At 42.7% G+C, this 13,537-nt stretch overlaps 1 protein-coding gene across 6 annotated transcripts in view; it reads right to left on the bottom strand.

The window, feature by feature from the left end:
* Positions 1–13,537, bottom strand: part of DUS2 (dihydrouridine synthase 2) — a 569,010-nt gene that overhangs the window by 309,897 nt on the left and 245,576 nt on the right. For all 6 annotated transcript variants that reach the window (XM_077288143.1, XM_077288137.1, XM_077288139.1 and 3 more), the window contains 2 exons: positions 5,886–5,951; positions 5,327–5,397 (listed from right to left, as the gene is read on the bottom strand). In XM_077288143.1, coding sequence (XP_077144258.1) covers positions 5,327–5,397; positions 5,886–5,951 — 137 coding nt within the window. The remainder of the gene's footprint in view (positions 1–5,326; positions 5,398–5,885; positions 5,952–13,537) is intronic.

Below are 13,537 nucleotides of genomic sequence, written 5' to 3'. Positions count from 1 at the left end.
CAGTCCCTGCGTCTCCTATGTGATGTATATAAAACAGTCCCTGTGTCTCCTATGTGATGTAAATACAGCTGTCTCAGCATCCTCTATGTGAAATAGATAGCGCAGTCTTCTGTGTGATGTATATACAGCAGTCCCAGCGTCTCCTATTTGATGTGTATGATTTACAAAACTTCTTATGACAAAAAGTTGACAGCTCTCCTGGCCGACACAAACCTGGAAAAGCAGTGTGAGAAGCAATATGATCAGTATCACCTCACATCACAGCTGCACCAAAGAGAAGCAGCTCCAGCTGTCACATTAAGGGTGAGTTACTGTAATTGTTTGACTAAATATATCGGTGAAATTTTCAAGGTGATCATTTTTTTCGTGTGGCCTCCGAATGACAGTAGATATTTGCAAATGGCCCCCGGCTGTTGAAAGGTTCCACACTCCTGCTCTATGCGGTTAAGGTCAGGCGAGTTTGCTGGCCTATCAAGCACAGTTTGTTGTTTTTAAACCAGGTATTGATACTTTTGGCAGTGTGGACAGGTGCCAAGTCCTGCTGGAAAATGAAATTTCTATCTCCAAAAAGCTTGTCGGCAGAGGGAAGTGCTTTAAAATTTCCTAGCAGACGGCTGCGCTGACTTAGGTCTGGATAAAACACACTGGACCTACACCAGCAGATGACATGGCTCTCCAAACCATCACTGATTGTGGAAACTTCACACTAGACCTCAAGCAGCTTGGATTGTGGCCTCCCTACTCTTCCTACAGACTCTGGGACCTTTATTTACAAAATTAAATGCAAAACTTACTTTCATCTGATAACAACACCTTTAACCACTTAGCAACCGACCAGTTGTTTTGCTCCTTGGCCCAGGTAAGACACTTCTGGCATTGTCTATTGGTTATGAGTGGATTGACATAAGGAATGCGACACTTGTAGCCCATATCTTGGAAATGTCTGTGTGGTGGCTCTTGAAGCAATGACTCCAGAAGCAGACCACTCCTTGAGAATCTCCTCCAAATTTTTGAATGGCCTTTTCTTAACAATCCTTTCAAGGCTGCGGTTATCCCGGTTGCTTGTGCACCTTTTTCTACCACACTTTTTCCTTCCATTCAACTTTCCATTAATATGCTTGGATACAGCACTCTGAACAGCCAGCTTCTTAAGCAATGACCTTTTGTGGTTTACCCTCCTTGTGGAGTGTGTCAAAGACTGCCTTCTGCACATCTATCAAGTCAGCATTCTTCTCCATGATTGTGGAGCTACTGAAACAGACTAAGGGATCTTTTTAACCCCTTCACCCCCAAGGGTGGTTTGCACGTTAATGACCGGGCCAATTTTTACAATTCTGACCACTGTCCCTTTATGAGGTTATAACTCTGGAACGCTTAAACGGATCTTGGCGATTCAGACACTGTTTTCTCGTGACATATTGTACTTCATGATAGTGGTAAAATTTCTTCGATATAACTTGCGTTTATTTGTGAAAAAAAACGAATATTTGGCGAAAATTTTGAAAATTTTGCAATTTTCCAACTTTGAATTTTTATGCCCTTAAATCACAGACATATGTCACACAAAATACTTAATAAGTAACATTTCCCACATGTCTACTTTACATCAGCACAATTTTGGAACCAAAATTTTTTTTTGTGACGGAGTTATAAGGGTTAAAAGTTGACCAGCAATTTCTCATTTTTACAACACCATTTTTTTTTAGGGACCACATCTCATTTTAAGTCATTTTGAGGGGTCTATATGATAGAAAATACCCAAGTGTGACACCATTCTAAAAACTGCACCCCTCAAGGTACTCAAAACCACTTTCAAGAAGTTTATTAACCCTTTAGGTGTTTCACAGGAATTTTTGGAATGTTTAAATAAAAATGAATATTTAACTTTTTTTCACACAAATTTTATTTCAGCTCCAATTTGTTTTATTTTACCAAGGGTAACAGGAGAAAATAGACCCCAAAATTTGTTGTACAATTTGTCCTGAGTACGCTGATACCCCATATGTGGGGGTAAACCACTGTTTGGGCGCATGGCAGAGCTCGGAAGGAAAGGAGCGCCATTTGACTTTTCAATGCAAAATTGACTGGAATTGAGATGGGACGCCATGTTGCATTTGGAGAGCCCCTGGTGTGCCTAAACATTGAAACCCCCCACAAGTGACACCATTTTGGAAAGTAGACCCCTTAAGGAACTTATCTAGATGTGTGTTGAGCACTTTTACCCAACAAGTGCTTCACAGAAGTTTATAATGCAGAGCCGTAAAAGCAAAAAATCATATTTTTTCACAAAAATGATCTTTTCGCCCCCAATTTTTTTTTTCCCAAGGGTAAGAGAAGAAATTGGACCCCAAAAATTGTTGTGCAATTTGTCCTGAGTACGACGATACCCCATATGTGGGGGTAAACCACTGTTTGGGCGCATAGCAGAGCTCGGAAGGGAAGGAGCGCTATTTTACTTTTCAATGCAAAATTGACTGGAATTAAGATGGGATGCCATGTTGCGTTTGGAGAGCCCCTGATGTGCCTAAACATTAAAAACCCCCACAAGTGACCCCATATTGGAAACTAGACCCCCCAAGGAACTTAGCTAGATGTGTTGTGAGAGCTTTGAACCCCCAAGTGTTTCACTACAGTTTATAACGCAGAGCCGTAAAAATAAAAATTCTTTTTTTTTTTCACAAAAATGATTTTTTAGCCCCCAGTTTTGTATTTTCACAAGGGTATCAGGATAAATTGGACCCCAAAAGTTGTTGTCCAATTTGTCCTGAGTACGCTGATACTCCATATGTGGGGGGGAACCACTGTTTGGGCGCATGACAGAGCTCGGAAGGGAAGGAGCGCCATTTGGAATGCAGACTTAAATGGATTGGTCTGCAGGCGTCACGTTGCATTTGCAGAGCCCCTGATGTACCCAAACAGTACAAACCCCCCACAAGTGACCCCATATTGTTAACTAGACCCCCCAAGGAACTTATCTAGATGTGTTGTGAGAACTTTGAACCCCCAAGTGTTTCACTACAGTTTACAACGCAGAGCCGTGAAAATAAAAAATCTTTTTTTTCCCACAAAATTTATTTTTTGGCCCCCAGTTTTGTATTTTCCCAAGGGTAGCAGGAGAAATTGGACCCCAAAAGATGATGTCCAATTTGTCCTGAGTACGCTGATACCCCATATGTTGGGGTAAACCCCTGTTTGGGCACACGGGAGAGCTCTGAAGGGAAGGAGCACTGTTTTCCTTTTTCAACGTAGAATTGGCTGGAATTCAGATCGGATGCCATGTCCCGTTTGGAGAGCCCCTGATGTGCCTAAACAGTGGAAACCCCCCAATTATAACTGAAACCCTAATCCTAACACACCCCTTACCCTAATCCCAACAGTAACCCTAACCACTCCTCTAACCCAGACACACCCAACCCTATTCCCAACCGTAAATGTAATCCAAACCCTAACCCTATCTTTAGCCCCAACCCTAACTGTAGCCCCAACCCTAGCCCCAACCCTAACCCTAGCCCTAACCCTAGCAATAACCCTAGCCCTATCACTAGCCCTAACACTAGCCCTAGCCCTAACCCTAGCCCCAACCCTAGCCCCAACCCTAGCCCTAACCCTAGCCCTAACCCTAGCCCTAACCCTAACCCTAGTCCTAACCCTTGCCCTAACCCTAGCCCTAACTCTAGTCCTAACTCTAGCCCTAACCCTAACCCTAACCCTAATGGGAAAATGGAAATAAATACATTTTTTAATTTTTTTATTTTTCCCAAACTAAGGGGGTGATGAAGGGGGGTTTGATTTACTTTTATAGCGGGGTTTTTAGCGGATTTTTATGATTGGCAGCCGTCACACACTGAAAGACGCTTTTCATTGCAAAAAATATTTTTTGCGTTACCACATTTTGAGAGCTGTAATTTTTCCATATTTGAGTTCACAGAGTCATGTGAGATCTTGTTTTTTGCGGGACGAGTTGACGTTTTTATTGGTAACATTTTTGGACACGTGGCATTTTTTGATCGCTTTTTATTCCGATTTTTGTGAGGCAGAGTGATCAAAAACCAGCTATTCATGAATTTCTTTTGGGGGAGGCGTTTATACCGTTCCGCGTTTGGTAAAATTAATAAAGCAGTTTTATTCGTCAAGTCAGTACGATTACAGCGATATCTCAGTTATATCATTTTTTTAATGTTTTGGCGCTTTTATACGATAAAAACTATTTTATAGAAAAAATAATTATTTTGGTATCGCTTTATTCTCAGGACTATAACTTTTTATTTTTTGCTGATGATGCTGTATTGTGGCTCGTTTTTTGCTGGACAAGATGACGTTTTCAGCGGTACCATGGTTATTTATATCTGTCTTTTTGATCGCGTGTTATTCCACTTTTTCTTCGGCGGTATGATAATAAAGCGTTGTTTTTTGCCTCGGTTTTTTTTTTTTTCGTACGGTGTTTACTGAAGGGGTTAACTAGTGGGGCAGTATTATAGGTTGGGTCGTTACGGACGCGGCGATACTAAATATGTGTACTTTTATTGTTTTTTTTATTTTATTTAGCTAAAGAAATGTATTTATGGGAATAATTTTTTTTTTTCTTTATTTAGGATATTTTTTTAATTTTTTTTTTACACACATGTGGGGAATTTTTTTTTTACTTTTTTACTTTGTCCCAGGGGGGGACATTACAGATCATTGATCTGACAGTGTGCACAGCACTCTGTCAGATCGACGATCTGCTGTGCAGGGCTGCAGGCTTACCAAGTGTCTGCTCTGAGCAGGCACTCGGTAAGCCACCTCCCTCCCTGCAGGACCCGGATGCCGCGGCCATCTTGGATCCGGGACCTGCGGCGAGGAGGGAGGTAGGAGACCCTCGGAGCAACGCGATCACATCGCGTTGCTCCGGGGGTCTCAGGGAGCGGCCGATCATGAGCGCGGCCGATCGCGTATGACGTACTATCCCGTCGGTGGTCATACGGGCCCACCCCACCTCGACGTGATAGTACGTCTGATGTCAGGAAGGGGTTAAACACTTAGGAAGCATTTGCAACTGTTTTTTTGTTAATTATTCTAATTTACTGAGATAATGATTTTTGGGTTTTCATTGGCTGTAAGCCATTATCATCAACGGGAAATGTTTACTGTCTAACAGTAAATAATTCAAATAATTAATAAAGTTTTACAATTCAAATATTTCATACAATACAAAAATCCCTCACAGTAAGAAGCTTGCCTGTGCAGCAGCGTTTTAGATAAAAACTGTGGATTTATTTTAAATAGATCTAAGAAATTCCCAGAATCAGAGCTGTAAACAAGAATACAGCAATTAACAAAACTCTACCTTCCATGAACTGCAATAGCTGCAACACCAGTTCTCTCAATTATCTTCACCAAATTCACAGTTTCTTCAAGCTAAAAAATAATATAAGAATTTGACCATTCATAATATAAGCACTAGTGGAAAAAATACTTATCAACCCAGAAGACGGGAAAACTAGAATAATATGGAACATTATTCTTATAATGGACATTATGGAATCAGAATATTAGTAATCATTAATGATTTATTTCTCAGTACTAATTAGCAGCAAATACAAAACTTTCTATCTTAGTATTATTGTCCAGGATTAGAAATATTTGTTGGCTTTTTGACTGTGTTAAACATCAAAATAGTCATAGAAGTGTAACTAAATGTAAATAGCAAGCAACAAATAGAGAAGCCTGAAGTTTTCTGAACCGATAAGAAAAGTGTGCAGTGAATGTGTGATTGCAGAGTGCCAAGCTTCCCGCAGAGAGGACCGGGCTGTGCCCTGGCACTACTGCTTAGCTAAAGGATACTGAAATATAAGACTGAGAAAATTGAAAACTTTAAAAAAGCCAGAGAATAGCAAAACACTTACTGTAGGCAGGATGCGGATTTTACATGTCACAGGCTTGGCAATTCCATTTACCAGTGTTTTCAATATCTATGGAAAAATAGAATTCAATTTCGATTTACTGCACTCCACTACATTTTATAATACCTCCATGGATTTAACCCCTTCACCCCCAAGGGTGGTTTGCACGTTAATGACCGGGCCAATTTTTACAATTCTGACCACTGTCCCTTTATGAGGTTATAACTCTGGAACGCTTCAACGGATCTTGGCGATTCAGACATTGTTTTCTCGTGACATATTGTACTTCATGATAGTGGTAAAATTTCTTCGATATAACTTGTGTTTATTTGTGAAAAAAATGAATATTTGGCGACAATTTTGAAAATTTCGCAATTTTCCAACTTTTAATTTTTATGCCCTTAAATCACAGACATATGTCACGCAAAATACTTAATAAGTAACATTTCCCACATGTCTACTTTACATCAGCACAATTTTGGAACCAAAATTTTTTTTTGTGACGGAGTTATAAGGGTTAAAAGTTGACCAGCAATTTCTCATTTTTACAACACCATTTTTTTTTAGGGATCACATCTCATTTGAAGTAATTTTGAGGGGTCTATATGATAGAAAATACCCAAGTGTGACACCATTCTAAAAACTGCACCCCTCAAGGTACTCAAAACCACTTTCAAAAAGTTTATTAACCCTTCAGGTGTTTCACAGGAATTTTTGGAATGTTTAAATAAAAATAAACATTTAACTTTTTTTCACACAAAATTTATTTCAGCTCCAATTTGTTTTATTTTACCAAGGGTAACAGGAGAAAATAGACCCCAAAATTTGTTGTACAATTTGTCCTGAGTACGCTGATACCCCATATGTGGGGGTAAACCACTGTTTGGGTGCATGGCAGAGCTTGGAAGGAAAGGAGCGCCATTTGACTTTTCAATGCAAAATTGACTGGAATTGAGATGGGACGCCATGTTGCATTTGGAGAGCCCCTGATGTGCCTAAACATTGAAACCCTGTACAAGTGACACCATTTTGGAAAGTAGACCCCTTAAGGAACTTATCTAGATGTGTGTTGAGCACTTTGACCCAACAAGTGCTTCACAGAAGTTTATAATGCAGAGCCGTAAAAATAAAAAATCATATTTTTTCACAAAAATGATCTTTTCGCCCCCAGTTTTGTATTTTCACAAGGGTATCAGGATAAATTGGACCCCAAAAGTTGTTGTCCAATTTGTCCTGAGTACGCTGATACCCCATATGTGGGGGGAACCACTGTTTGGGCGCATGACAGAGCTCGGAAGGGAAGGAGCGCCATTTGGAATGCAGACTTAAATGGATTGGTCTGCAGGCGTCACGTTGCATTTGCAGAGCCCCTGATGTACCCAAACAGTACAAACCCCCCACAAGTGACCCCATATCGGAAACTAGACCCCCCAAGGAACTTATCTAGATGTGTTGTGAGAACTTTGAACCCCCAAGTGTTTCACTACAGTTTACAACGCAGAGCCGTGAAAATAAAAAATCTTTTTTTTCCCACAAAACTTATTTTTTGGCCCCCAGTTTTGTATTTTCCCAAGGGTAGCAGGAGAACTTAGACCCCAAAAGATGATGTCCAATTTGTCCTGAGTACGCTGATACCCCATATGTTGGGGTAAACCCCTGTTTGGGCACACGGGAGAGCTCTGAAGGGAAGGAGCACTGTTTTCCTTTTTCAACGCAGAATTGGCTGGAATTCAGATCGGATGCCATGTCCCGTTTGGAGAGCCTCTGATGTGCCTAAACAGTGGAAACCCCCCAATTATAACTGAAACCCTAATCCAAACACAACCCTTACCCTAATCCCAACAGTAACCCTAACCACTCCTCTAACCCAGACACACCCAACCCTATTCCCAACCGTAAATGTAATCCAAACCCTAACCCTATCTTTAGCCCCAACCCTAACTGTAGCCCCAACCCTAGCCCTAACCCGAGCAATAACCCTAGCCCTATCACTAGCCCTAACACTAGCCGTAACACTAGCCCTAACCCTAGCCCCAACCCTAGCCCTAACCCTAGCCCTAACCCTAGCCCAACCCTAGCCCCAACCCTAGCCCTAACCCTAGCCCCAACCCTAACCCTAGCCCCAACCCTAGCCCCAACCCTAACCCTAGCCCTAACCCTTGCCCTAACCCTTACCCTAGCCCTAACCCTAGCTCTAACCCTAGCCCTAACTCTAGTCCTAACTCTAGCACTAACTCTAGCCCTAACCCTAACCCTAATGGGAAAATGGAAATAAATACATTTTTTTATTTTTTTATTTTTCCCTAACTAAGGGGGTGATGAAGGGGGGTTTGATTTACTTTTATAGCGGGGTTTTTAGCGGATTTTTATGATTGGCAGCCGTCACACACTGAAAGACGCTTTTCATTGCAAAAAATATTTTTTGCGTTACCACATTTTGAGAGCTGTAATTTTTCCATATTTGAGTCCACAGAGTCATGTGAGATCTTGTTTTTTGTGGGACGAGTTGACGTTTTTATTGGTACCATTTTCGGACACGTGACATTTTTTGATTGCTTTTTATTCCGATTTTTGTGAGGCAGAGTGATCAAAAACCAGCTATTAATGAATTTCTTTTGGGGGAGGCGTTTATACCGTTCCGCGTTTGGTAAAATTGATAAAGCAGTTTTATTCTTCGGGTCAGTACGATTACAGCGATATCTCATTTATATCATTTTTTTTATGTTTTGGCGCTTTTATACGATAAAAACTATTTTATAGAAAAAATAATTATTTTGGTATCGCTTTATTCTCAGGACTATAACTTTTTTATTTTTTTGCTGATGATGCTGTATGGCGGCTCGTTTTTTTGCGGGACGAGATGACGTTTTCAGCGGTACCATGGTTATTTATATCAGTCTTTTTGATCGCGTGTTATTCCACTTTTTGTTCGGCGGTATGATAATAAAGCGTTGTTTTTTGCCTCGTTTTTTTTTTTTTTTTCTTTCGGTGTTTACTGAAGGGGTTAACTAGTGGGGCAGTTTTATAGGTTGGGTCGTTACGGACGCGGCGATACTAAATATGTGTACTTTTATTGTTTTTTTTATTTTATTTAGCAAAAGAAATGTATTTATGGGAATAATATATATATTTTTTTTTCTTTATTTAGGATATTTTTTTTATTTATTTTTTTACACATGTGGGGAATTTTGTTTAAACTTTTTTACTTTGTCCCAGGGGGGGACATCACAGATCATTGAACTGGCAGTGTGCACAGCACTCTGCCAGATCTGCGATCTGCTGTGCAGGGCTGCAGGCTTACCAAGTGTCTGCTCTGAGCAGACACTCGGTAAGCCACCTCCCTCCCTGCAGGACCCGGATGCCGCGGCCATCTTGGATCCGGGACCTGCGGCGAGGAGGGAGGTAGGAGACCCTCGGAGCAACGCGATCACATCGCGTTGCTCCAGGGGTCTCAGGGAAGCCCGCAGGGAGCCCCCTCCCTGCGCGATGCTTCCCTATACCGCCGGTACACCGCGATCATGTTTGATCGCGGTGTGCCGGGGGTTCATGTGCCGGGGGCGGTCAGTGACCGCTCCTGGCACATAGTGCCGGATGTCAGCTGCGATATGCAGCGGACACCCGGCCGCGATCGGCCGCGCTCCCCCCGTGAGCGCGGCCGATCGCGTATGACGTACTATCCCGTCGGTGGTCATACGGGCCCACCCCACCTCGACGGGATAGTACGTCAGATGTCAGGAAGGGGTTAATCCCTTAATGGCCACCAATACGACTTAAAAGTGACCTGAGATATAAGAGAATAGCATCCTCTGATGAGTGACAATCAGCAGCTGTCAACTGTACACTATATCAGACAACTTACTGCATCAGCCATGATCAGAGTTGGCTCTGACCATTGCTGTTTAGCCCCTTAACCCACTCATGACCGGAACATTTTTCGGTTTAATGCAATGCAATTTCATTTTAATGCAATGTCGCGGCGACCAAAAAAACGTAATTCTGGCGTTTCAATTTTTTCTTGCTATGCCGTTTAGCGATCAGGTTAATCCTTTTTTTTATTGATAGATCAGGCGATTCTGAAGCAGCGATACAAAATATGTGTATGTTTGATTTTTTTACTGTTTTATTTTGAATAGGGCAAAAGGGGGTGATTTAAACTTTTATATTTTTTAATTTTTTTAATATTTTTAAAACTATTTTTCTTTAAGTTTTGGCATGCTTCAATAGCCTCCAAGGAAGGCTAGAAGCTACCACAACTTGATCGGCTCTGCTACATAGAGGCGATGATCAGATTGCTTCTATGTAGCAGAATTACTGCATCGCTATGAGAGCCGACCACAGGGTTGCGCTCATAGCAATCCGGCATCAACAACCATAGAGGTCACATGACGGGGGTCAGCGGTGCGAGTATTTCCGGCCCGATGCGTGTGTTAAATGCTGCTGTCAGAGTTTGACAGCGGCATTTAACTAGTTAGTAGGCGCGGGCAGATCGTGATTCCACCCACGCCTATTGCGGGCACGTCAGCTGTTCAAAACAGCTGACACGTCCGGGCTTTGATGCGGGCTCACCGCCGGAGTCCACATCAAAGCAGGAGTACTGCCATTGGACGTACTATCCCGTCCAATGGCAGTAAGAATACTGCTGTAAATAGTGACTACAACAGCTAGATGGTTAACAGAGTATGGAACTTCCCTCTTAAACCCCATTGGTTCCCTGAGATCTTGATCGTGTGGTCCTCATGTTTGCCATGGCAGATCATGGCTAAATAGCGGCCTTAAAGTCTTCCAGCTATAGCGGCCTGTTCAGAAATTAGAAATAAAAAACTATTTTTTTTTTTAATTCCAGTCACTTTCATTAATTCCTGAAAAGGATCTGAAGGGTTAATGAACTACCTGAAAGCAATTTTGAAAACTTTGATGGGTGCGGTCTTTAAAATGATATTATTATTGGGAGGTTCCAATATATAGGCCCCACGAAGTCACTACAAAACTAAATTGGTCCTTTAAAAATAATCTTGTAAATTGCCTTGAAAACTGATATTATATAGAGTCATTACAAACAGAGTGATCTATTTCAAATGTTTTTTTCTGCTAATGTTGATGATTATGGCTTACAGCCAATGGAAACTCAAAAGTCATTATCTCGGTATATTGGAATAACAAAAAACACCTGCAAAGGCTTCCTAAGCATTTAAAAAGGTCCCTTAGTCTGTTTCAGTAGGCTCCACAATCATGGAGAAGAATGCTGACTTGATAGATGTGCAGAAGGCAGTCATTGACACACTCCACAAGGAGGGTAAACCACAAAAGGGCATTGCTAAAGAAGCTGGCTGTTCAGAGTGCTGTATCCAAGCATAATAATGGAATGTTGAGTGGAAGGAAAAAGTGTGGAAGAAAAAGGTGCACAAGGAACCGGGATAACTGCAGCCTTGAAAGGATTGTTAAGAAAAGGCCATTCAAAAATTTGGAAGAGATTCACAAGAAGTGGTCTGCTGCTGGAGTCATTGCTTCAAGAGCCACCACACACAGATGTATCCAAGACATGGGCTACAAGTGTCGCATTCCTTATGTCAAGCCACTCATGACCAATAGACAACGCCAGAAGTGTCTTACCTGGGCCAAGAAGCAAAACAACTGTCAGTTGCTCAGTGGTCCAAGGTGTTATCAGATGAAAGTAAATTTTGCATTTCATTTGGAAATCAAGGTCCCAGAGTCTGGAGGAAGAGTAGAGAGGCACTCAATCCAAGTTGCTTGAGGTCTAGTGTGAAGTTTCCACAATCAGTGATGGTTTCGGGAGCCATGTCATCTGCTGGTGTATGTCCACTGGGTTTTATCAAGACTAAAGTCAGCGCAGCCATCTACCAGGAAATTTTAGAGCACTTCATGCTTCCCTCTGTCGGCAAGCTTCTTGGAGATGGAAATGTAAGGCCACGTTCACACGTTGCGGCTTGCTCTGCGGGTTAATCCCGCAGCGGAATTGATAAATCTGCAGGGCAAAACCGCTGCGGTTATCCCTGCAGATTTATCGCGGTTTGTTCCGCGGTTTCCGCTGCGGGATTACTCCTGTACTATTGATGCTGCATATGCAGCAATATGCAGCATCAATAGTAATGTAAAAAATAATAAAAATTGGTTATACTCACCCTCTGACGTCGCGATCTCCCCGGCGCTGCACGCGGCTGTGCCGACAAGGACCTTCGTGACGTCACGGTCATGTGACCGCGGCGTCATCACGGTCATGTAACCGCGACGTCACCACAGGTCCTGCAAGCACAGCAACTGAGACCGGACGCCGCGGGCAGCGCTGAGAGGTGAGTATAGCATCATTTTTTATTTTAATTCTTTTCTTTACACCAAAATATGCTTCCCAGGGCCTGGAGGAGAGTCTCCTCTCCTCCACCCCGGGTACCATCTGCACATTATCCGCTTAACTTCCCGCAACGTGGGCACAGCCCCATGCGGGAAGTGAGCGGATCAATGCATTTCTATGGCTGCACCAAGAAATGACATGCTCCTTCTTTTTTTCCACAGAAAAGCCGCGCGGCTTTTCCCGCGGAAATCCGCAGCGTGGGCACAGCGGGTTTTGTTTTCCATAGGGTAACATTGTACTGTACCCTGCATGGAAAACTGCTGTGGATCCGCAGTGTCAAACCCGCTGCGGATCCGCGGCAAAACCCGCAAAGTGTGAACATAGCCTTATTCTCCAGCAGGACTTGGCACCTGTCCACACTGCCAAAAGTATCAATATCTGGTTTAAAAGCAACAAAACTGTGCTTGACTGGCCAGCAAACTCACCTGACCTTGCAAGAGAATCTATGGGGTATTGTCAAGAGGATGATGACAGACACCAGACCCAACAATGCACATGAGCTGAAGGCTGCTATCAAAGCAACCTGGGCTTCCATAACACCTCAGCAGTGCCGCCATAGGCTGAGAAGGATCGCCAACCAAGTATTGTGCGCATTTACTGAACAAACATGTCAACATTTTGGATTTTAAAATCATTTTTCAAGCTGGTGTTATAAAGTATTCTAATTTACTGAGATAATGACTTTTGGGTTTTCATTGGCTGTAAGACATAATCATCAACATTAACAGAAACAAACACTTGAAATAGATCACTCTGTTTGTAAGGACTCTACATAATACAGTGTAGCATTTCACCCGCTACGGGTCTAGGGGACACTCGCTTAGGTGCAGCAGGATGACACTCAGGAGACACGTTTCCTTAAAAGTTCACAGGGTTTACTGCTCCATAAACCACATTGCAACAGGAACAACAGGTAAACAGTCTTACGTCAGACAGGTGATTCCCCAATGTCCATAGTAGAGCTCCACTCTTTCACGTCTGTGGGCACACAGACCGTGCTATGACCAGCACGTAGGCTCTCCAGCCTAAAGATGGTCTCTGTGTGTTGTTCAGGACGTCTGTCCCCACTTGAAACCGTCCAACACACAGGCCACTCTGCAGTGTCCAGCCAGGACACATGGAAGTGTGTCCACCCTGACACACACCCACACACTCCCATCATGTGCTACACACACCTCTTTACATAGGTGTAACCACACCCAGGTACCTGTCACATGGCTAGTCAGGTGAGCGTGACATCACCACAGGTCCTTACACACAAAACCATCTTACGTGTTCAGACACGCCT

This window comes from Ranitomeya variabilis, chromosome 2, assembly GCF_051348905.1.
Source record: "Ranitomeya variabilis isolate aRanVar5 chromosome 2, aRanVar5.hap1, whole genome shotgun sequence".
In the NCBI taxonomy this organism is placed as follows: Eukaryota; Metazoa; Chordata; class Amphibia; order Anura; family Dendrobatidae; genus Ranitomeya; species Ranitomeya variabilis.
The sequence above is the reverse complement of the archived record's forward strand: the minus strand, read 5'-3'. Positions and strand labels throughout refer to the sequence as shown.